A 23,537-nucleotide genomic window follows, 5' to 3' on the forward strand; every position below is an offset into this window, starting at 1 on the left:
GTCTGATGATTTTTATATGCAGAGTTTCTTAATGTAAATACAAATCCTGTGTGAAGTTATTCTGTGTTTTCATAATGCTTGTATCACTAGTTTCCTTACAAGTATATATACTTACTAGTAATGTAAGCATTATGTGGGTATTGCATGGCAATACAAAGTCCCCAATCTTTGCTAGCCAAGGGTAAGAATCATCTCACATCCTCTCCTCCCTTGGTGGATTGAGAAAATTTCGGAGACACATGGTAATGATTTTCATTGGTTGCAATCATCCTCTCAAAAAGCGTTTCTAACATGATCAAGTGTAAATGTAGAAATTGTAGGTAAACAATTGTCACGTGCTGATTATACAACTATTCTTTATCACCCAAATCAGACGACGATATTGAGTTACAATTTGAATGTTCTCAATCAACTAATAGAAGTCCCTTCCTTGTATGTTTCTTGTACAAATGTTGGAATGTCAACATAGATTTTCGTTTCCTGCTTCACCAAGTTTGTAAAACTATACACTACAATGTTTTCACCTCCGCACTGAAGAGAATTCAAGTGCTATCATTGGTCAAGAATAATGTTTTCGGATGGGCGTGACTTTATACAACCGATAGATGGTGCAACATTGTTATCACAAACGTTGGCCCAATCTGCCAAGGGTGGAGAGGAGCGGAGTGGATCACAACCCTTGATAGTCCTCTATCGGTTAAAAATAGTTGTTGCATTGGAACAAAATTCTTACTCGACTATAGCTTGTCTCGGTGTAAAAGAGGAACGAAAGATACCAAAGGGACAGTCAAACTCATAAATCTAAAACAAACTGACAACGCCATGTCTACAAATGAAAAAGACAAACAGAAAAACAATAGTACACATGACACAACATAGAACACTAAAGAATAAACAACACGAACCCCACCAAAACTAGGGGTGATCTCAGGTGCTCCGGAAGGGTAAGCAGATCCTGCTCCACATGTGGCACCCGTCGTGTTGCTTATGTGATTACAAATCCGGTAAATAGTCTAATTCGGTAGGTCACATTCATAGTCTGTCTGTAGGTCTGTAGGTTTTCCAGACTTTTCATGCTTGAAGATGTTGATTTGAAAATTGGTTTATAGTTTTATCATGACCAGCTACAGATCAAGTTCGTATTTTGTTCCGGTCTGATGATTTTATGCAGAGTTATGGTTCTGAGACTTAATTGAACAAAATCCACTCAAATAATCAGTTTTCCACACATTTTTGTATGATTTGAAAATTGGTTTATAGTTTTATCATGACAGGCTACAGATCAAGTTCGTATTTTGTTCCGGTCTGATGATTTTGTGCAGAATTATGGTCCATGCATGGACTTCAAAAATTCATTCAAATAGTCCGTTTCCACATTTTTTTGTCGAGCCTGCAACTTTTGTTGCAGAAAGCTCGACATAGGGATAGTGATCCGGCGGCGGCGGCGTTAGCTAACTTCTAAAAAAGCTTTATATTTTAAAAGGTAGAAGACCTGGATGCTTCATACTTTGTATATAGATGCCTCATGTTACGAACTTTCCGTCAGTCACATGTCCAATGTCCTTGACCTCATTTTCATGGTTCAGTGACTATTTGAAAAAAAAGTTAAGATTTTTTGTAATGTTAAATTCTCTCTTATTATAAGTAATTGGATAACTATAATTGGTATGTGCGTACCTTGCAAGGTCCTCATGCCCGTCAGACAGTTTTCACTTGACCTCGACCTCATTTCATGGATCAGTGAACAAGGTTAAGTTTTGGTGGTCAAGTCCATATCTCAGATATTATAAGCAATAGGTCTAGAATATTCAGTGTATGGAAGGACTGTAAGGTGTACATGTCCAGCTGGCATGTGTCATCTGACCTTGACCTCATTTTCATGGTCCAGTGGTTAAAGTTAAGTTTTTTGTGTTTTGGTCTGTTTTTCTTATACTATATGCAATAGGTCTACTATATTTGGTGTATGAAAATATTTTATGATCTATATGTCTGTTATGCACTTTTTATTTGACCTTGACCTCATTTTCCCGGTCCATTGCTAAGTGTTAAGTGTTTGTTTTTTGGTCTGTTTTTCTTAATTTATAAGCAATAAGTCAACTGTATTTGTTGTATTGAAGAATTGTTAGCTGTACATGTCTGCCTGGCATGGTTCATCTGACCTTGACCTCATTCTTGATCAATGTTTCGTTTAAAACTGGTTATGTAAGTGATTTTCCATGGACCATAACCATAGCTGATTATCCATATCCCAACCTGTTGATTGTATTTATTTATTTTATTCTGTATTTTGGTGGGTTTGATCACATTTCGTCATTGGTCATAATTCAGTTCTGACGTCAAATTTTCTTGTTTTTTACAGGAATTTCCTAGAACCCAGGCTCACAATGCCTCAAAGAATTGTGTTTATAAAATTGAGAACGGAAATGGGGAATGTGTCAAAGAGACAACCCGACCATAGAACAGACAACAGCAGAAGGTCACTACAGGTCTTCAATGCAGAGAGAAATTCCCGCACCCGGAGGCGTCCTTCAGCTGGCCCCTAAACAAATATATTTACTAGTTCAGTGATAAAGAACGCCATACTAAACTCCAAATTTTACACAAGAAACTAAAATTAAAAATAATACAAGACTAACAAAGGCCAGAGGCTCCTGACTTGGGACAGGCGCAAAAATGCGGCGGGGTTAAACATGTTTATGAGATCTAAACCCTCCCCCTATACCTCTAGCCAATGTAGAAAAGTAAACGCATAACAATACGCACATTAAAATTCAGTTCAAGAGAAGTCCGAGTCTGATGTCAGAAGATGTAACCAAAGAAAATAAACAAAATGACAATAATACATAAATAACAGACTACTAGCAGTTAACTGACATGCCAGCTCCAGACTTCAATTAAACTGATTGAAAGATTGTCTTTATAATACGAATATCAGGCACAATCCTTCCCGTTAGGGGTTTAGTATCATACTATCATAACATATATTAGAAGAACATAACCCGTGTCATGCCAACAACTGGTATTTAAATAAATGTGTTTAGTTCCGATTCAAAGACCCTATAAGTGAATCAATATTAACGCCAAAATATGCAATCTTTTATGACCTGACAACAGTATCGTAACTATATCCCTTCTTATTAGTCTATTTAAAGGTTTTGTTAGCTTCTGAGGTGAATACTGACAATCACATTTTTGTGCTTAAAAAAGAAATTTCCATAAAAATTGGATGTGAAATACCTGAACGTATAAGAAGTCTGCATGTTGAGCTATATTTACGAATGATGTCCTTATACCGATGATAAAATTTAATAAATGTTTTGACTAGTTTGTGATATTGAACCCTGGTGTAATAATTTTTCAGTAATACATAAATTTCTCTCGTTAAAATCTAAAACATTGTTACATACACGAGCGAATCGTACACGTTGAGATATATAAACAACGTAAGATGGTTATAGTTATCAAAGGTACCAGGATTATAATTTAGTACGCTAGACGCGCGTTTCGTCTACATAAGACTCACCAGTGACGCTCAGATCGAAATAGTTTAATAGCCAAACAAGTACAAATTTGAAGGAACATTGAGGACCCAAAAATTCCAAAACGTTGTGCCAAATACCGCTAATGTTATCTATTCCTGGGATAAGAACATCCTTAGTTTCCGAAAATAATAAAGTTTTAAAACAGGAAATTTATAAAAATGACCATATAATTGATATTCATGTAAACACCAAAGTTCTGACTACTGGGCTGGTGATACACTCGGGGACGAAACGTCCACCAGCAGTGACATCGACCTAGTGGTGTAAATAGTTATCAAAGGTACCAGGATTATAATTTAATACGCAAGACGCGCGTTTCGTCTACATAAGACTCATCAGTGACACTCAAATCGAAATAGTCAAATAGCCAAATAAGTACAAAGTTGAAGAGCATTGAGGACCCAAAATTCCAAAACGTTGTGCCAAATACCACTAATGTTATCTATTCATTGGATAAGAAAATCCTTAAGTTTATCGAAAAAATAAAAGTTTTATAACAGAAAATTTATAAAAATGACCATATGATATTCATGTCAACAACGAAGTGCTGACTACTGGGCTGGTGATACCCTCGGGGACGAAACGTCCACCAGCAGTGGCATCGACCCAGTGGTGTAAATAGTTATCAAAGGTACCAGGACTATAGTTTAATACTCCAGGCGCGTTTCGTCTACATAAGACTCATCAGTGACGCTCATATCGAAATAGTTCAATAGTCAAACAAGTACCGGCGCGCGTTTCGTATACATAAGACTCATCAGTGACGCTCATATCGAAACAGTTAAATAGCCAAACAAGTACAAAGTTGAAGAGCATTGATGACCTATAACTTTACATTAATTGTTTCCCATAGACATGGAAGAAAAGTATCCTGTAAAGCAATTTATATATAAGGGGATTATGAAAAAGACATAAGACAACATAACCTTTTTATTTTAAGATAATAACTCTATTTTAAAATTACATATGAACAAGTGTATTTAACAAGCAAGCATATGTAAGATAGTTTATAGGCACTAATATAAATCGGTTTACTTGACAATGTTCACACTAGCCCAATTCAGTGGGCTGCTTCCAAAGTAAAGACAGGTAGTCAAAGGTCTACTATCATCTATAAATTCCCTTTTTGATATAAAATTACTAATTTTTGTTTATTTAACTGCTATTAGGGTTGCACTTTGTAAATTCCGCAGTTTCACAAATCAAGCTTTTTTTGTGAAGAAATATATAGATAAATTGATTTGTTTACGTACTGATTCCCACATATGATCTATATGTTTCATCCTTCAACAATGAGAAAACAACATTAGTCAACTATTAAAGATTTAATTTGAATAGAATATTAACTTTAAAGATTACCTCAATAATCATTTTTTGGATCTAACTTGGCCTAATGTGATATTTGCTTGTGACACTGTCTGTAACTTAATAGTTGTAATTATTTGTTTGCACAAGTTTTGATTACACATTACACTGTTGCTTTAATGACTAATTTTGATTAATTGTTCAATCAACACTTTAACAACCTGATATTTTAACTTCATATAACTTGGCTTCCTTGGTTGTACTGCTTATAGATTTGGTACATCCAATGACAAGCTGTCCTGTTGACGTAAAGGCCAGGGAAAGTGGAAGTTCTATTCCTAAGTCTTTTGTGTTGAACATTGTAATCAGCCGACCTGTATTGGTTAGAATATGCAAGTAACAAGTGTTTAGATCCATTACAATAACATTGTCTCTTGGTGTTGTCACTATTCTTATTGGTTGTAATGGTCTGTCTTTGTTGACATCTGTATGTCCTGTATATGCATTGATTATATTCCCTCCCTGTCCTAACACCAACACTCTACCTCTGTCATTATTTGTCTTAAAATCTGCTACATGTATATTCCCATTAATTGTACTGGTTATACACCTTGGATAATTAAATATAGGTTGATTATGTTGATCATTTTCATATACATTTTTATGATCTCCCTTCTCATTCATTACAAACACAGCTCTTCTTCCTAGTTTATCATCATTACCTCCTACTATGACTTTGTTACCACTGGTAATGTGGATGCATGTGGGAACTAAATGTTTCAGATCATATACAGTATCTGTCAGATTACAAGTAATGATATTGAGTTGTTTTAGTCTTGATCCTTTTGTGGACAGGAGAACATCATTAGATTGAAGTGCCGCCATACCATAGACCTTGATGCTGAAGTTTGATATTACTCTAAGCTTGTTTCCTTGTAACTCAACTCTTTGTAAATCTTCATCTTTTCCAGAACTTATCCACAATGAATTGTCCGGGGATGGAGATAAATGTATAATCTTGCCAAGTTCTGTTTGATATTGTTTATCGATAAATAGCACAATATTTGGATCAACTGATGAAACTTGCTCTCTTTGTATGACTCCAACATTAGACTGAGTGATCTCCCCTGGTATAAATATTGGGGTAGAGCTATAGCTTGACTGTGTATGTGGTGCTTGGACTGTCATGGATTGCTCAGTTAATCTGATATCTGAGAAAAACTTTGTGACATCAGTATTTTGAATTATTTCCTTGACTTCATTGTCCTTGTCTTCTGCCAGCTCCATTGAACTAGACATTGCATTTTGATCAGATTCAATTGACTTCACAGCAGTTTTATGACCTTGTTCTAATTCATTTCTAATCCCTTTAAAATAGTTATCTACTGCAGCTCTGACAGCTTTTTCATGAGTAAGAATATCTTGACTTACTTTTGTGAATTTTGACTTTTCTGACGTTATTAGTTGGTTCATCTGATCAATTTTAGCTACCATGTTTAATTTCTCTTTTTGAATATTAGCTTGTTTTTTCTTGAGTTTGTCTACTTTCATATCATATCCTTCCATTATTTCGATAAGGTCATGTTTCTTGTGAACCTTTGACACACAAGTTGGACAGATCAAATTGTCACAGGTTTTACAGAAAAGACAGCAGTTTTGTCCATCATGTTCTTTGCACTTTATGTTTTTAAAATCTAATTCTGCAGAATGCAGTCCTATCTCCCTTATATCAATGATCTTATGATCCTGTGCATTTTTAAATTTTGAATGTACTTTTTCCTTGCAATGATTACACATAAGTAGTCTACAGTCCAAACATTTCCACTTAATTGGTCTATCAGCTTCACATAAACCACAACTAACAGGTACCTGGCTTATTTGAATGGAATGCGAGTATGCCATATTTGTAACTTGTAACACAGGTATTATACTTTCTGGATGTTTATCTTGGTTACATTAGTTAGATGATATCAAGCTCAAAGTTGTGTATGCTTATAATATGATATGAAATGTACATTAAAATAACATTGATGACCAAAATATGATAAAGGGATGTGGTTTGATTGCCAATGAGATAACAATCAACAGTTCAAAGTTTTTTTTTAAATAAAAGATAGTTAGAAAACTTTATCTGTTTAGATGTAGATTTTCACAATAGTAGACATGTAATGTATATGTATAAGGGTTGCTAAAAATTTCAATACTATAACGAGAATAAATGTTATCTGTTATTGTCTGAATATATACTTTTGTGGTTAAAAAAAAAAATTGACTTCAGCAATGATTTTTGTAAATGAAAGATTTAAAAAAAGGCAATGTGAATTGTTATTAAATATTTATATTTGAATTTATAATTTACTTACAGACCAGTATTATTCTGTAAATAACTATCGAAAAGTTGGTCTAGTCTTTTGGTCAAACAGATTTTATGAAAACTGCCCTAATTATGTGCTCTAAATGTCTAATTTATCTCATTCATAAAATAATGATATAACATTCATGCTTATTAACAATCATATTCATGCACTACAATGTAGAAATATTTTCGAAACGGATCCCTTATCTTTACTAACATGTTTCTTCTATAAGACCATACCCGTATGCTATCTAAAAAGCAAGACTCTAGCTAGTGTTGCATTTTGTATTAATTGCAAGAAAATAAAACTCAGCTTATTTTTTAATTTGATGAATTGTCTGAATGTATAACAACTAATTAGATAACAAGTTATTAGTTACTTCAGTGGCGAATCCAGGAGGTGGGGTGGAATTCCGGGTGTTGGAACCTCTTATTGTTTGGACAATCAATGCATTTGAATGGGGACAAATAGTTGGAACCCCCCTTTATCTTTGGTTGGGATCCCCTCCCTTAAAAATGTCTGAATCCGCCTTTGTCCTTTCTATGTCTATTGGCACATTGGACAAGGAGGAAAAGTCACCTCTACTCTTTTCTGTTGTTTGCATTTCTTTCCACTATTCCTTTAATTCATTTTCAATAGTGTGTCTCGATGTTGTTTTTGGTCTTTCTTTATTATTTTCCCTTATGGTGTCCATCTCAGGGCTACCTTGATCGTGTCGTCAGATGTTTTGCGTAGAAAATGACCAAGCCACCTTCACCTTTTTTGTTTCAGTGAAGTCTCCATGTCATTGGTGTTGGTATTCTTACGATGGTCTTTGTTGGAGATTTTTTTTTGTCAAAAATAAGTTCACTATCTTTCCCAGACATGTTTCATGGAAGCTGGAGCGTCTGTTGATATCTTTTTCAGTCCTTCTCCAGCACTCTGATCCATAAAGGAGTACAGATAATACACAGCTGTTATAGAGTCTGAGCTTTTTCTTGTGTTTTTGTTGCGCCAACCAAGCAAAGCCCTTACATGGCTAGTAGTAGAACAAACGAGTATATTGCAACTTATTGTCTTATATTTTGAAACCTTTAATTAAAGCTGCAGAGAAAAACATGCTCATTACAATCTTGTAGGAGTTACTATCCCTTAAATGACAAATTTGGTACAATTTTAGTACAGGGTATTATGAATTTTTGAAATACTAAGACTTTTCTACCTCAGGAATAGATAACCTTAGCTGTATTTGGCAAAACTTTTAGAAATTTTGTTCCTCAATGCTCTTCAAATTTGTACTTTATTTGGCCTTTTAAACTTTTTTGGATTCCAGCGTCACTGATGAGTCACAGACGAGCGTCTGGCCTAAATACAAAATTTAATCCTGGTATCTTTAATGAGTTTATTTATAACCTATTTTCTTAAAACAAATATATTCTATAGACAAAAATTGATCAGCAGTCGTTTATCCCCCCCCGTCTCCCCCCCCCCCCATTTTTTTTTTATTAAATATAAATGATCGTCAATGTGACCCTGGCACCGTAGGTGTTCAAGGTAGGCTTTCAACGAGCATATCGGCAAACAGCTATTGGAAAAATTAGGTGACATACGTTTAACAAGTGTATAGTGAATCTCCCAAATTTTAAGTCAGGTGTTGATTTTAATCTAAGAGTAAATAGATATTTTTGTCTCCTTTACACCGTCTCTCGTTTTCTATGTTGTGTTTTGTGTACTGTTGTTTGTTTGTTGGTCTTTTTCTTTTAAGCCCTGGCATTGTTAGGCTATTTGCTTCTTATGAATTTGAATGTCTCTTTGGTATCTTTTGTCGCTCTTTTATAAATGTGTTATTACCATCTGTTATGTCGATGTACCTGCAATGTTTCACTCCGTTCAGAATTCAAGGAATTCTGATTATTTCATTATCAGTTTTGTCTTATAAATACACGAGAATACTATAATATGTGTAATAAGAAAATGTTAAATAAGATAACCCTTTCGTAATTTTTTAGGACGCCATCACGAGTTGTTTGACCGTTTTCACAGAAAACGAGGAATATGTTTTTATGGTCGTTACCACAGTCCCACCATCTTTTCTGCGAATGTGACATACCTAATAACACTTATCACCGGATCAGTACTATCATTAGCAAAACTAAGGCAGCAACATGGGGAGCAGAATCCCCTCAGTTTCCCTCCGTTTTTTAGCTCACCTGTCCCGAAGGGACAAGTGAGCTTATGCCATCACTTGGCGTCCGTCGTCGTCCGTCGTCTGTCGTCGTCTGTCGTCTGTCGTCGTAAACTATTTCAAGAATCTTCTCCTCTGAAACTACTGGGCCAAATACTTCCAAACTTCAATTGAATGTTCCTTAGGGTATCTAGTTTGTAAATTGTATCCGAAGTTATGATCTATCAACAAACATGGTCGCCATTGCTAAAAATAGAACATAGGGGTCAAATGCAGTTTTTGGCTTATAACTCAAAAACCAAAGCATTTAGAGCAAATCTGACAGGGGTAATATTGTTTATCAGGTCAAGATCTATCTGCCCTGAAATTTTCAGATGAATCAGACAACCTGTTGTTGGGTTGCTGCCCCTGAATTGGTAGTTTTAAAGAAATTTTGCTGTTTTTGGTTATTATCTTGAATATTATTATAGATGGAGATAAACTGTAAACAGGAATAATGTTCAGCAAAGTAAGATTTACAAATAAGTCAACATGACGGAAATGGTCAGTTGACCCCTTTAGGAGTTATTGCCCTTTATAGTCAATTTTTAACCATTTTTCGTAAATCTTAGTAATCTTTTACAAAAATCTTCTCCTCTGAAACTACTGGGCCAAATACTTCCAAACTTTAACTGAATGTTCCTTAGGGTATCTAGTTTGTAAATTGTATCCGAAGTTGTGATCTATCAACAAACATGGTCGCCATTTTTAAAAATAGAACATAGGGTTCAAATGCAGTTTTTGGCTTATAACTCAAAAACCAAAGCATTTAGAGCAAATCTGACATGATAATATTGTTTATCAGGTCAAGATCTATCTGCCCTGAAATTTTCAGATGAATCAGACAACCTGTTGTTGGGTTACTGCCCCTGAATTGGTAATTTTAAAGAAATTTTGCTGTTTTTGGTTATTATCTTGAATATTATTATAGATAGAGATAAACTGTAAACAGCAATAATGTTCAGCAAAGTAAGATTTACAAATAAGTCAACATGACGGAAATGGTCAGTTGACCCCTTTAGGAGTTATTGCCCTTTATAGTCAATTTTTAACCATTTTTTGTAAATCTTAGTAATCTTTTACAAAAATCTTCTCCTCTGAAACTACTGGGCCAAATACTTCCAAACTTTAACTGAATGTTCCTTAGGGTATCTAGTTTGTAAATTGTATCCGAAGTTATGATCTATCAACAAACATGGTCGCCATTGCTAAAAATAGAACATAGGGGTCAAATGCAGTTTTTGGCTTATAACTCAAAAACCAAACCATTTAGAGCAAATCTGACGAGGTAATATTGTTTATCAGGTCAAGATCTATCTGCCCTGAAATTTTCAGATGAATCAGACAACCTGTTGTTGGGTTGCTGCCCCTGAATTGATAATTTTAAGGAAATTTTGCTGTTTTTGTTTATTATCTTGAATATAATTATAGATAGAAATAAACTGTAAACAGCAATAATGTTCAGCAAAGTAAGATCTTCCAAAATTGTCAATTGACCACTTAAGGAGTTATTGCCCTTTAAAGACTTTTTTCACAATTTGTTCATCATGTTGACTTACTTCAAAAAATCTTCTTCTTTGAAACTGCTGTATCAATTTCAGCCAAACTTAGGCTAAATGAGTTTCAGAGTATCTAGTATAAATTTTATATTTTATTTCCTTGTATGTCAAGAAACATAGCTCCTATGGCTAAAATAGAACATAGGAGAAAATGATTATTTTTTTTGGCTTTTGAAGAAAATAGGACGATCCAAAAAAACATTTAAATAAATTGAACAGCCAAAATAATCATTGATGAGAGATTTAACCAAAAGAATTAAGGTGAGCGATTCAGGCTCTTGAGAGCCTCTTGTTTTATTGAGTTCTTACTCAGTCTTCATTTTTTTTGCGTTTTTCGTTTTTTGCCATGTGGCATTGACAGTTTTCGACTTACGAATTCAAATATTCTATGGTATCTTTCGCCACTATTTCATTACATATTAAGTTTACCTGATGAGAGAGTTAAAAAGAGTCTTTACATGTATTAAATAGTTTCTATACTAAGGCTATCAATGATGTATATATAAACTTATTTGGGAAGGGGGCCAAAAACGCCTCTTATCATACCTTGTCCTTTAATTTGAGTTTGGCATGTATTTGAAATAGATTTAAACACATCAATTTCTTTATTCTTGTTGTATGTACATTATATTTTATCATCAAATAAGTAAATTGATTTTTCTGTCACTCATCAGTAACACAACAAACATACCCTCGAGTTAACATGTATTGCAATAATAAGGTAAGACACTTATTTCTAATTTCGTTTTGGATTCCAAATTAAAACAAAAATTAATGGTTAATTTTAAATTGCAATATAAGATGCGACCATTGATAAAATACCGATTTATAACACATTTTTCTAAAATTCTTCGTTGAAAGATCTAAACATGCTGGTAGTAAACCAAAAATAGTGCTACGACGGCACCTAATTTTTATTTTATGTTCATTTATTTAACACTTCTTCAATGCTGCGGCTGATGGACTGCCAATCCCCGAGGTTATCACGAGCATATTAGTCAAGTTCTTCAGTACTTCATTTATATCACATCTATCTTAGTAACAGTAAGGAAACTAATTTTACTGCACCAGACCTTTGGCCTTTTTGCCTTTTAACATTTTTCGATTCGAGCGTCACTGATGAGTCTTTTGTAGATGAAACGCGCGTCCGGCGGAAATATAAAATTTCTATCCTGGTATCTATGATGAGTTTGTTTACTGCACCAGACGCGTTTTTATGAAACTTCATGTTGATAAATAATCGAAACAAAGTCCCAAACCCCGCACGCAAAGTTTCCTCAAATGGATTTGGTTATTCTTTTCAATGTACCTGGTCATAAAGCAAAGCTGATCATGATTCCAACGAAGTACTTGTACATTCTTAGCTTTTAAATTATGTGTTTGAACTTTCCCGATAACGGTAAATCCAGAAAGCGATCTAGACGCACACCTTTATGTTTTTCCCCCATTTTTATCACGCTCAGGTGAATTTCTACCAGGTAAGAAATCAGTGCTTTAGTTCAATGCCATTTATAGCAGATCTTTATTAATAAAATAAATCAATTTTCATGCATGGTAAGTGCATTTTTTAAAATTTCCATAGATATATACTTATCTACACTAAGCTTTTCAATGTTTGGGTTTTAACGTTATTTTTGAATGATAATCCAGAAAAGCTGTCGGAAGCATTAAGTTTTTAAAATGTTATTTTCATTAATTCGCTCCGTTGATCCGATTTTATATATAAAAAACCCGTTAATCGTCACAATATATATGTTACGTTTGGATAACCTTGATCAACACACATACGCAAGCTTTTCATGTAGAATGGGCGGAAGCTACTATTATCTTATAACTTTACCTTCGTTATATAGATCATGTCTTCTCGATAAATAATTCAAAGTTTAGCATGTATGGTAAACTCATATATCCCATTGCAATTGAAATAAAGGAATTTTTGTCTGTTTCTTTCTTCTTTTTTAAGGTAATGCGTTGTCAGTTCATTTTCGACTTTTATTTAGTATGAGTTTGAATGGGCCATTCGTATCTATCGCCTCTATCTTATACCTCAGAGTTTGTCTCGTATTTTGACTTACGTATAGACATCGAGGGTAGATTGAGACGAATACTTTACATCGAAATTAATGATATCAGCCTCCTAATTGTGAACTCTACGTTTCTATGTAGCAAAAAAAGTAAAATGAAAATATTCCAGCTGACCCTGCAGACATTACATATATCTCCCAGTGATACAGTTGAATTATGTATACATATAAATTGTTTACCCTAATTTTATCATTGTAATTACTAGAGTAACACATAACACAGATAATTTGCATCGTAAGAATATTTTGAAGTCGTTTTTTTTAAACGACTAATATAAGCTGGTTAAATATGGATGTTTTTGGCTTTAAACTAGCTTTCAATAACTGTGAGTACTCTGAAATTGGTTTCTTTATGAATTTTGTAATTACATAAGGTTTTTGTTGTGGCTTGTACCAGTCTATTGAGATAAGCCATTTCAAACTGATTGTTTTACAGTTTGTATTTATCTTGTTACACCACTTTCATCGTGTTGTTTAATGTCAGTGATATTTGTTTTTCGCTTTACTTTTGTTGGTTTTTTTAATTAGGCCGTTTGTTTTCTAATGTTGTCTTGCCTTTTGATACAGAATAGACGATAAATATCGTTTATGCTCATTGTAAAAGTTTATACGGTGAAATAAAGCTGCTAAAATACATGTCATTTGGTCTCTTGTTGTAGTTGTATCATAGGTAAATACCCTACATTGTATTATTTCTATAATTACGTCTTATCCCTTAACTTTAAGAGAGGGACGAAAGATACCAAAGGGACAGTCGAACTCATAAATCCAAAACAAACTGACAACGCCATGGCTAAAAATGAAAAAGACAAACAGAAAAACAATAGTACACATGACACAACATAGAAAACTAAAGAATAAACAACACGAACCCCACCAAAAACTAGGGGTGATCTCAGGTGCTAAATGTGATTGTCATTCAATTTTCTTGACGCGATTGTTGACGCTTAATTTATGATATGGTTCTAAATCTTTATCTCCATCCGAGAAATGACGCACTGACTACTACTCTATAACTCTCATTCTATAAAGAGGTGTTGGACGTGCTTGGTTATTTGTTTTAATTTTTAAATATAAAAAAGACAGTTGATATGATTGCCAATGAGACAAATCTCCACAAGTCAATTGCAAAGCATTTATACACAATTTGGGTTGCTGTTTTCTAGTTATTGCCATATTAACCGATTTTTACTGTTTTAGCTGCTCACTCAATTTTGTCAATATAAGCGAGCTACAAATAACTGTTATACAATTGGGTTTAGCGAGCTATGAAACCAAATGAAATTCACCGTTTTATTCAAAGGCAGGAATATGTCACTCGTTCCGTTTATGGACTTTCTCTTTATGAATTTACCTTGGAGTTCGGTATTTTTGTAATATATTTATGCTACTTATGATTTGCAATTCAATTGGAAGTGCTTTTCTTCAAATATCATCATCAAATCGTGTCATTTATGAAGCAATAGATCCATTTTTCCAATTTAAAAAAAATTATATAATAATACGATAAAAGCAGATTAAACATTTTTCTTTCTAAAGCGTTTTGTAGAACACTTTTACCATAATGTCTTACGAGTCGAAAACATGCAGAAGAATAATTTTAACATAACACGTTAAGCCAACAAGATAATAAATTTCTATTTTCTACATTGTTTCGTTTCATAATTTCTTCCCTTTTTCTATTGTAGATTAAACTGAGCCAAACAATGAAACTAGTTGACCTATATGTTCCATTCTTTATTTTCATCTCTGTACGTTCTATTGCTATTCTTACAGAACAGAAATGTACAATTCATGGAAGTACCAATGATATTACCTGCATTTGTCGGAAACAAAATATAGCTAACATTCAGACTCAATGTCCAGAAAATACAACTACTCTAGACATTAGAGACAATGTTTACCCTATTCTTCGGAATTATTCTTTCTCAAAGTGGACACAATTGAAAACTTTGATATTAGTGAACTGTAAAATACATGAAATAGAACAAAAAGCGTTTGTTTTCTTGTCGGAACTTATACGTCTGGACATGGGGAAAAATTCATTTAGGGATAACTCATTACCAGATGGTGTCTTTGATCCGCTGGTCTCACTGAGGTATTTAGGTATGTATGACAACATAGGGGAAATGACAAACTACCCGGATGTTCAAATAAGTGATCTTATTAACCTTAAGCAACTTGTTATAAATGGTTTGGATGGCAAAGTATTTGGAACAGGATTTGGGAAGCTTCAGCAGTTAGAATATTTGTCATTACAACCTTGTCGATACAAAAAGTTGACGAATGAAACATTTGTTAATCTGAGAAACTCGCCTATATCGTATCTGCAGTTAAAATGTAATCTCATTTCAGTAGATACTGATGCTTTTAAGTCACTTCAGTCATTGACAACTCTAGATATCAGTGAAAACAAGTTTCTGAAAATATCGAGCTTACTACCATCTTTTTATGTTTTTCATGGCCGTAATATGTCATCTCTATTGCTTCAGCGGAATTATCAAACGAACGAAGTTGATACTATAACAAAGAACAATTTAATTACACTGGGAAGTATTTGTGTATCTACTATTGACTTACATCGAAATCAAATACTTGTTTTACAGATAGCTGACCAATCAAAAATGCCATATATACATTGTCTACAAAATTTGAATCTAGCAGAAAATGCAATGAGTTCTAGAATTTATTTCGCATCCCTTCTTCTTCTATCATCTGCGATGAAAAATTTGAAAAAACTTGACATTTCGAAACAAAGATTATATTATACAACAGATATCAATATAAACAAATTATTGACAACAAATTACACCAGAAAGAATCTTCCTTATCAAATGCCTATTCCCGAAAATTTAGAATATCTAAATGTTTCAAACCAGAACTTCAAGTGAACGAAATTTAACTTTGATATCATCTTTACACATGGAAACAAATTAAAACTTTTAGATTTCGCTAATAATAAATATACATCATGTGCCGGAACTTTGAGGGGTTTATCTAATTTGATAATGCTGAATTTTTCTGGATCATCATGTTCTGATATAGCGGTAGACTTTTTCAACTTCATTCCAACTCTACAGAAACTTGTTTTCCAAAGAGCAGACCTGGGATATGTGATAGCAGCGGAAAGATATTCAAAATTACTTGATAACATGTTGAATCTTTCATACGTTGATTTCACGGGAAATGGAATAAAATTTATCAATTCGAAAATTTTTACTAAACAGAAAAGATCATTGGAAACACTGATTTTAAAAAATAGCAAACTCCCATACATTCCTATAAATGCTAAAGATTTCCCGAAACTGTCAACCTTGGATTTAAGAACTAACAATATAGAATATTTTCCAGAGAACATCATGAATGAAATAGATGAAGCTTTAAAATTGTCTGAAAATACGAATTTTATGATTCATCTTTTCGATAATCCAATAAAATGTAATTGCGAAACTCTTACGTTTATTGCATGGCTTAATGAAAGAAAGATATATTTTGACAATGACGGAAATTATACCTGTCAATATACCGATGGAAGCTTAACTACCACATCATGGATATATCGTAACCTACGAGCAAATCAGATACATTGTATGGCAAAAACATGGCTTTTGATTTCTGCTCTTCTGACATTTTCTCTCCTAGTTCTAATGATGATAGTCGCATGGTCGTATAAGTATAGAACGGCGCTTAAATATTGGTATTACAATATACGTCGTAAATACAGACTTCTTCAAGATACAGACATTACAAGGCGAAAATATGATGCATTTGTTGCCTATCATCAATCAGATTATAAAATTGTTAAAACAAAAATTGTGCCATTTCTGGAAGGCGAAAAAAGTCTGAATTTGTGTATACACCAACGAGACTTTTTATCAGGATTATATATTGCTGACAATATTTTGGATGCCATGAAGAATAGTAAAAAGATTTTAATATTGATAACAAAGAATTATCTTGATAGTAAATGGGGGAAATTCGAACTAGACATGGCGAGAATGCAGCTATTTCAAGAAGACAGAAATCTGCTTATTACAGTAATGATAGAAAACATACCACCTTCTCATATGCCGAAGCCGTTACTTGATATTTGGGAACGCATTACGTGTATTGAATCTGATGACAGTTTCTGTAATGACATAATTCCTACAGAAGGCTTACACGCCTGGAAGCAACTGTATGAATCTATAATAAGTTTATAAGCAGTTACTTTTCATCTTACATTCGGAATTACATTAGTTAAAACTATCATAAAGACAACATATAAACCATCAATAACTTAAGTTTACGCAAGACAGACACCACAATGGACAAAAATGATAATACCACCAAAACAAATACTAGTACATAAATATGGATTGTAAAATAACAAAAATACCAAACTCCAAGGAAAATCTTTAAAACAAATCAAACGAATGAAACAACTGTCATATTCCTGACTTGGTTTATTTCCCTTATGTAGAAAATGGTGGATTAAACTTTGTTAGATAGTTTGCTAACTTAACCTATCACATGTAGACACTTACATTAATATAGATGAAGTTGGGTCATATATCAACCGGGTGAACACATGTACCTGTAACTAAAGGCAACTGTAGTATACCGCTGTTCTATAGTCATATATTGATTAAGCGAAAAGAAATCCGGGCCACAAACCAAAACAGAGGGAAACACCTCAACTATAAGAGAAAAACAACGAAAGAACAAAAAAACTACTACAAGAAACTTCTATCAAACGGTGACGGCTTTCAGCGATCTTACAGAACCAAAGCAAATTAACCAAAACACTTTTGTTGAATTGTAGACCATTAAAACTTAAACTGTATTTTATGTACACCTGAAAAGCATGATTTCATGGGTATTTATAACACAGGTTTACTTGCTTTAATTTTACTTTTTTTTATTTGGACGTTTGTAAATCCCAATTTGTTTTGCAATGGAGCGTTTTAACGTTTACACTTAGTTAATGCACAAACGATAACAACAGCAGAAAAGATAAATTCATAGGTACATCAATTTAAGGTATTGTATAGATCTGTATAGTTTAAAATCTCATATAGTAAGTCTGAGGTATTCATTCAAAGACCTATTTATTATATATTTGTTATGTTTATGAATGAAATATGAAATATGAAATGCAAATTTATTGTATGGAGAAAAAAAATTGAGTAAAATGTAGAACAGCTATGCAAAATTTCAGAGTATATTGATTATACCTCAGTTGTTTAAAGTATAATACCGTTAATCTTCGGTATATTTAAAGATCAGTGGTAAAATACTTTCAGAGCCAGAGGCATTAAACTTTGTACATATACATCATTTAGAAAAGATTCGAAAAAAATACAATGAAACGTTTTGTAAAATTAGAATGCCAATTACAAATTAGATTCATTTTGATGTTATATGCAGCATCGAGAATCGAAAGAGGAAGATTTAAAAATTAACTTTTAAAAAGTACAAATGTACAGTGATGTATTTACAGCTAAAATATTTTGAATTCCATTTAATTATAACAAGTCAGTTATTTGATGATTTTAAGGAAGATTTTTTTAAAGTTGATTATACGTCGTCCAATGATCAACGGATATTATTGATTTGATTTTTAGATATAAATTTGAATTATAGCTGTGCAGAAGCCTGTTAAGATATCTTATTTCATAGAAAAGGTGAAATATTATATGGTGTAAATAAGGTATAAATATTTTTTATATTAAACACTCTGTGTACGTATCTGCTGGCATTGTCACTTATGATTATTATTGTATAACTTATAAGTTATATTGTTAGGGTCACCCTTATGCAATATTGTTCTATATAACAGTGGGAGATGAGAAGTATTGTAATGAATTCAAAAAACATTGTCTATTCACTGCAGTACCATTTGCTTAATTTTATAATGAAACATAAAAGTTATATATCCAATTACCAGCAATTACGGCGACACACACATGTGCGTATACTGATTAAAGATATATATGAGAAAATTGACATACTTTTAGTATGATTTCATAAATCTTCGAACTTGTATATATAAAGGCAACAGCAGTATACCGCTGTTCAACAGCCATAAATCAATTTAGCAAAAACAAGTCCGGATCAAAAACCAAAACCGAATCACATGGCAAAACAAAATGACAAAACACATCAAAAACAAATGGACAGCAGCTGTCGTATTCCTGTCGTATTCCTGACTTGGTACAGGCATTTTCAAATGTAGAAAATGGTGTATTTAATCTGGTTTTATAGCGCTAAACCTCTCACTTTGTATGACAGTCTCATCAAATTCAGGAAACTCATCAACTATAAGAGGAAAACTACGGAACAACATATTTCCTCCTTATAACTCTGTTGGGTAAGTTATTGTGTAAGAAACAATGTCATGTATATGAAGTCCATATAGTGTGAACATGCACAGAGGGGCAGAGGGTATGCTACTACCGAAAAAATTAAAATTGATAACTGGGAAGTTGAAATCGTTCCGTTTGTCATAGATTTTAATGTGGTATTCTTTGTTTCATATTCACTGGGATATATGAGATGTAAGAAATTTACCTGTGATGTCATTTTTTGCAGCGTTGATACATTTGTGTGACGCAAAGTTCATTATTCTATTGAGACGTAAATAAATTTTTGGTGTTATTCTGTAGGTACCATGTCGAAATGTATTATTATATTAGTTATTTATGTATTTCTGTCCTGAGTGTTCTTGCATTTATTGTATTTGTACTGTATTCCTGTCAAGTAATATTGTCATTTTAGCAGTATTATTAATTTTGCTACGAAAGCGGGAGGTTTGGCTAGCCCCATAAATTCAGGTTCAACCCACAATTTTTAAAATGTCCTGTACGAAGTCAGAGTATTGCAGTTGTAATCACATAGTCCGTTTCTATGTATGTTGGCTGTTTTTTTTTGTAGCAGTTCAGTGTTTTTGTTGTTTTTTTCCCTTATAGTTGATGTGTTTCCCTCAGTTAAATCGATATATGACTATTGAACAGCAGATTACTTCTAATGCATTATATTAATAAAGTATACTTTGTTAATATGTCTTTTGGTTGAGTTAAACCATTCCAATTGGTATTTTATAGTGTATCTTTTTATGTTGTGATGTTACACTATTGTTTCAGATAAGGGTGAAGGTTTGAAACCATTAAAACGGTTAAACCCGCTGCAATTGTTTGCATCTGTCCTAAGTAAGGAATCTGATGTTCAGATGATGTCGTTTCTTGATGTGGATTTAAAAGTGTTTCTCGTTTCTTGATTTTTACGTAGATTAGACCGTTGGTTTTCCCTATCGAATGGTTTTACACTTGTATTTTTGGTGCCCTTTATAGCTTGTTGTGTGGTGTGAGCCATGCCTCCGTGTTCACGATTTTGACCTATCATGGTTTACTTTTATAAATTGTGACTTGGAAGGAGAGTTGTTTCATTGGCACTCATACCACATTTCTTATGTTTATTTAGTTACTTTTAACAAGTCATATTGTGATGCCAACGAGTAAAGAGGAACAACTCTTATCATTTTCGCACTTATAAGTGATATAACAGATACATGCATGAATCGAAATAATGGTTTCACAAATGAAAATATTTATCATATTCAAATTCAAACACATTTTATTTTTAACGTAATGTTAATATTTAAATTACCCTCATTTGTCAGTGAGTTGCACCTCTTTCAGGATCGATGATCTTTAAACATAGATTATTCTTTATTTTATAGTAAGAAATTATAAAGTTTCATATTGTAGGATGGCTATTTTTGTTGGAAATAATAAGCATTATATTTTTGTAGGCGTAGTTATTTTCTTTAACTAGCATTGCATCGATACCACTGCTAGTGAGTAGTCAGCGCTTCTGTACTGACATGATATTATAAAATTATAATTAGATAAACAAAGAAATTATTAAGAAAAAGTAAAATAGCAAAAATTCCGTGCTCCAAGTAAATTCAAAACGGAAAGTCCTTTATTAAATGGCAAAATCAAAACCTCAAACACATTAAACGAATGGAGAACAACTGACATATCCGTGGCTTGGTTGAGGAACATTACACTTAACGACAAAGGACATCAATGGCCAACATTTGGTTTTAAAAAGTTATGAACCAAAGCAAAACACAATGAAATTAAGGAAGAAATCAATGTTTTTTTTTTCTAAGATATAAAAATGGTAGCGTTAACATTACAAACATATAAGATGGAAATTTGCCGAAATTCTTTTTTGATGAAGATATGAAGAAAGGTAAATTATATAATACAAATAATGAATAATCCAATATCGCCTAAGACCATCATGCCCGATGGATTTGCAACTAGAAATTTCATTACTTTTTAATAACTCATAAACAGAATAGTAACAATAGAATTGTTTATCAAAATCAAATCACTTGGTAGATGGAACGGTAGGGACAATCACTTTACGTGCAGGACAGCGAGTATAGCTCACACGAGTCATGAATCTGTGATTTACAAATAATACACGATGGTCTTGAAGTATTCATTGTGGATACTAAAGTTGTTAATCCTCTTAATAACGTGCTATAGTGTTCTTTTCTTTGTCTTTATGAATATTATGTTTACTGTTTAGCCTGCTTTTATTGATATCCATTTGGACTGGTAGGTAGTTTCTGCACAATTATAACAACCATCGTGTTACACATTGCAAATGATATAAATACTCTCGGAGGGATGACTTCAACTTTTCCATTTGGAACCCTTAATTGGTGCAATGGCTTCCGAGATAGTAGTATACCGGTTTTCAAACGTTATAAATCGTTTGAGAGAAAACAAATCCGGATAAAAACTAGATTTTAAGAAAAAATGGTGGGTTATATCTGGTTTAATGGCTAGCCTAACCTTCCTCTTATATGGCAATGTTTTAGTGACAACACTTCGTGACAGACATACAACACAAAGACTTAATATAAAAGTCAACCAAACATGCAAACCATAGAAGAAGAACAACGAACATCTGCCATCAACGACAGACACCACAGAATATCACAAACAGTGACGCACTTTCTTAACGAACAGCAAGCACAGACTCTGTACACTTATTTAACAATACCCGTACAAACAATTTTCATGACCATTATGGTATTGAACGGCAATTTTATAATTATTTGGACTACAACCGATAATACATAACACATTGTCTTAACTATACCTTAGATGACCAGGAACACTTTTGAAAGTGCAACAAAAACAAACGTCAACATACATAGAAACGAACTATTTGATAAAATCTACCATATTCTTGACTCGGTACAGGACATTTTAAGAAAAAATGGTGGATTGAACCTGGTTTAATGACTATCAAAACCTCCCTCTTATATGGAAATGTTTAAATGATAACACTTCGTGACAGAAATAGAATTCAAAGAAATACAATAATGTAAAAGTCAACACAACATGCAAACCATAGAACAACAACGAATATCTTCCATCAACGACAGACACCACAGAATATCCCAAACAGTGACCGGCTTACGTAACGAACAGCAATCACAAACTTTGTACACTTATTTAACAATACCCGTCCAAACAATTTTCAGAAACATGATGGTATTGAACCGCAATTTTATAATTACAAACGATAAGACATAACACATCGTCTTAACTACTAGTATACCTTAGCTTTGAAAAACATAAGCTTCTCTTAAAACTTTATATTTAAGATCCGCTGTAAATGCATTGTGATAAATGTAATATGTTTGCATGGAAACATGGCCAATTATATATAAGAAACAATAATGTCAATATGCTGTCTTAAATAAGTTTTATATGGATGTATCTGTACACTGATAAAGTGTTATTTTTGACCCTATTAAACATTAAACTTTTATAAAGAGTTAAGCCAAAAATGTTTCCAAGCTACGTTCGGTTATCTTCGGTTATATATGAAAGGGAAAATGAACCAATAATGAATTCAAATATTAATAATAATACTGGGGTGTATAATGACCTTGACTACTAATGAGGCATCTTACAACACTATACTTAAGATAATAGAAATGTTGAAAACTTCTAGAATAATCTTTGTAATTTATAATAGTTTGAAAATTGTAAGTTGTCCCTTTTCATTCATTACTATTAATAAATGGAGATAAAAACACAAAACAAACACTCTCGCTGAACTTTGTCACCTTGCCTTTACTCAAAACAGAAATATTGAAATATGAAAAATGACAATAACAAGTAGATTAGAAAACACTTTTAAATTGTCATTGGAAAAAGGTGAAGAGGAACGACGTATAATAAATTATTAGGTCATGGACATATCCGTTTTTCAATGTCAAACTTGTTTTTATTGAAAACTAAGGCCAAACAAAGAAGAATGGGATACAATATAAATATAGAAAAATTCGATTATGAAAATTCTACATTAAAAGATGCAGAACTTATTACGAAGGACATAAATTTGATAAAATGTTTTAATCAACGTATTGGTATAGCAAATGGGCAAATGTCGCTTATAGGAATTCACTT

At 32.9% G+C, this 23,537-nt stretch overlaps 2 protein-coding genes across 2 annotated transcripts; one reads left to right on the top strand and one right to left on the bottom strand.

Moving 5' to 3' along the window:
• Window positions 1-4,848: 4,848 nt before the first annotated feature.
• On the bottom strand, window positions 4,849-6,806 carry LOC139490269 (uncharacterized). The gene has a single exon (XM_071277118.1). It carries the CDS (start codon window positions 6,747-6,749, stop codon window positions 5,061-5,063), a length of 1,689 nt encoding a protein of 562 aa, XP_071133219.1. The 5' UTR covers window positions 6,750-6,806; the 3' UTR covers window positions 4,849-5,060.
• Window positions 6,807-11,546: 4,740 nt separating this feature from the next.
• On the top strand, window positions 11,547-17,367 carry LOC139487757 (chondroadherin-like). The gene is made up of 2 exons (XM_071272819.1): window positions 11,547-11,687; window positions 14,739-17,367. Exons 1-2 carry the CDS (start codon window positions 11,670-11,672, stop codon window positions 15,939-15,941), a joined length of 1,221 nt encoding a protein of 406 aa, XP_071128920.1. The 5' UTR covers window positions 11,547-11,669; the 3' UTR covers window positions 15,942-17,367.
• The last annotated feature ends 6,170 nt before the right edge of the window (window positions 17,368-23,537 follow it).

This window comes from Mytilus edulis, chromosome 9 (genome assembly GCF_963676685.1).
Source record: "Mytilus edulis chromosome 9, xbMytEdul2.2, whole genome shotgun sequence".
NCBI classification, from domain to species: Eukaryota; Metazoa; Mollusca; class Bivalvia; order Mytilida; family Mytilidae; genus Mytilus; species Mytilus edulis.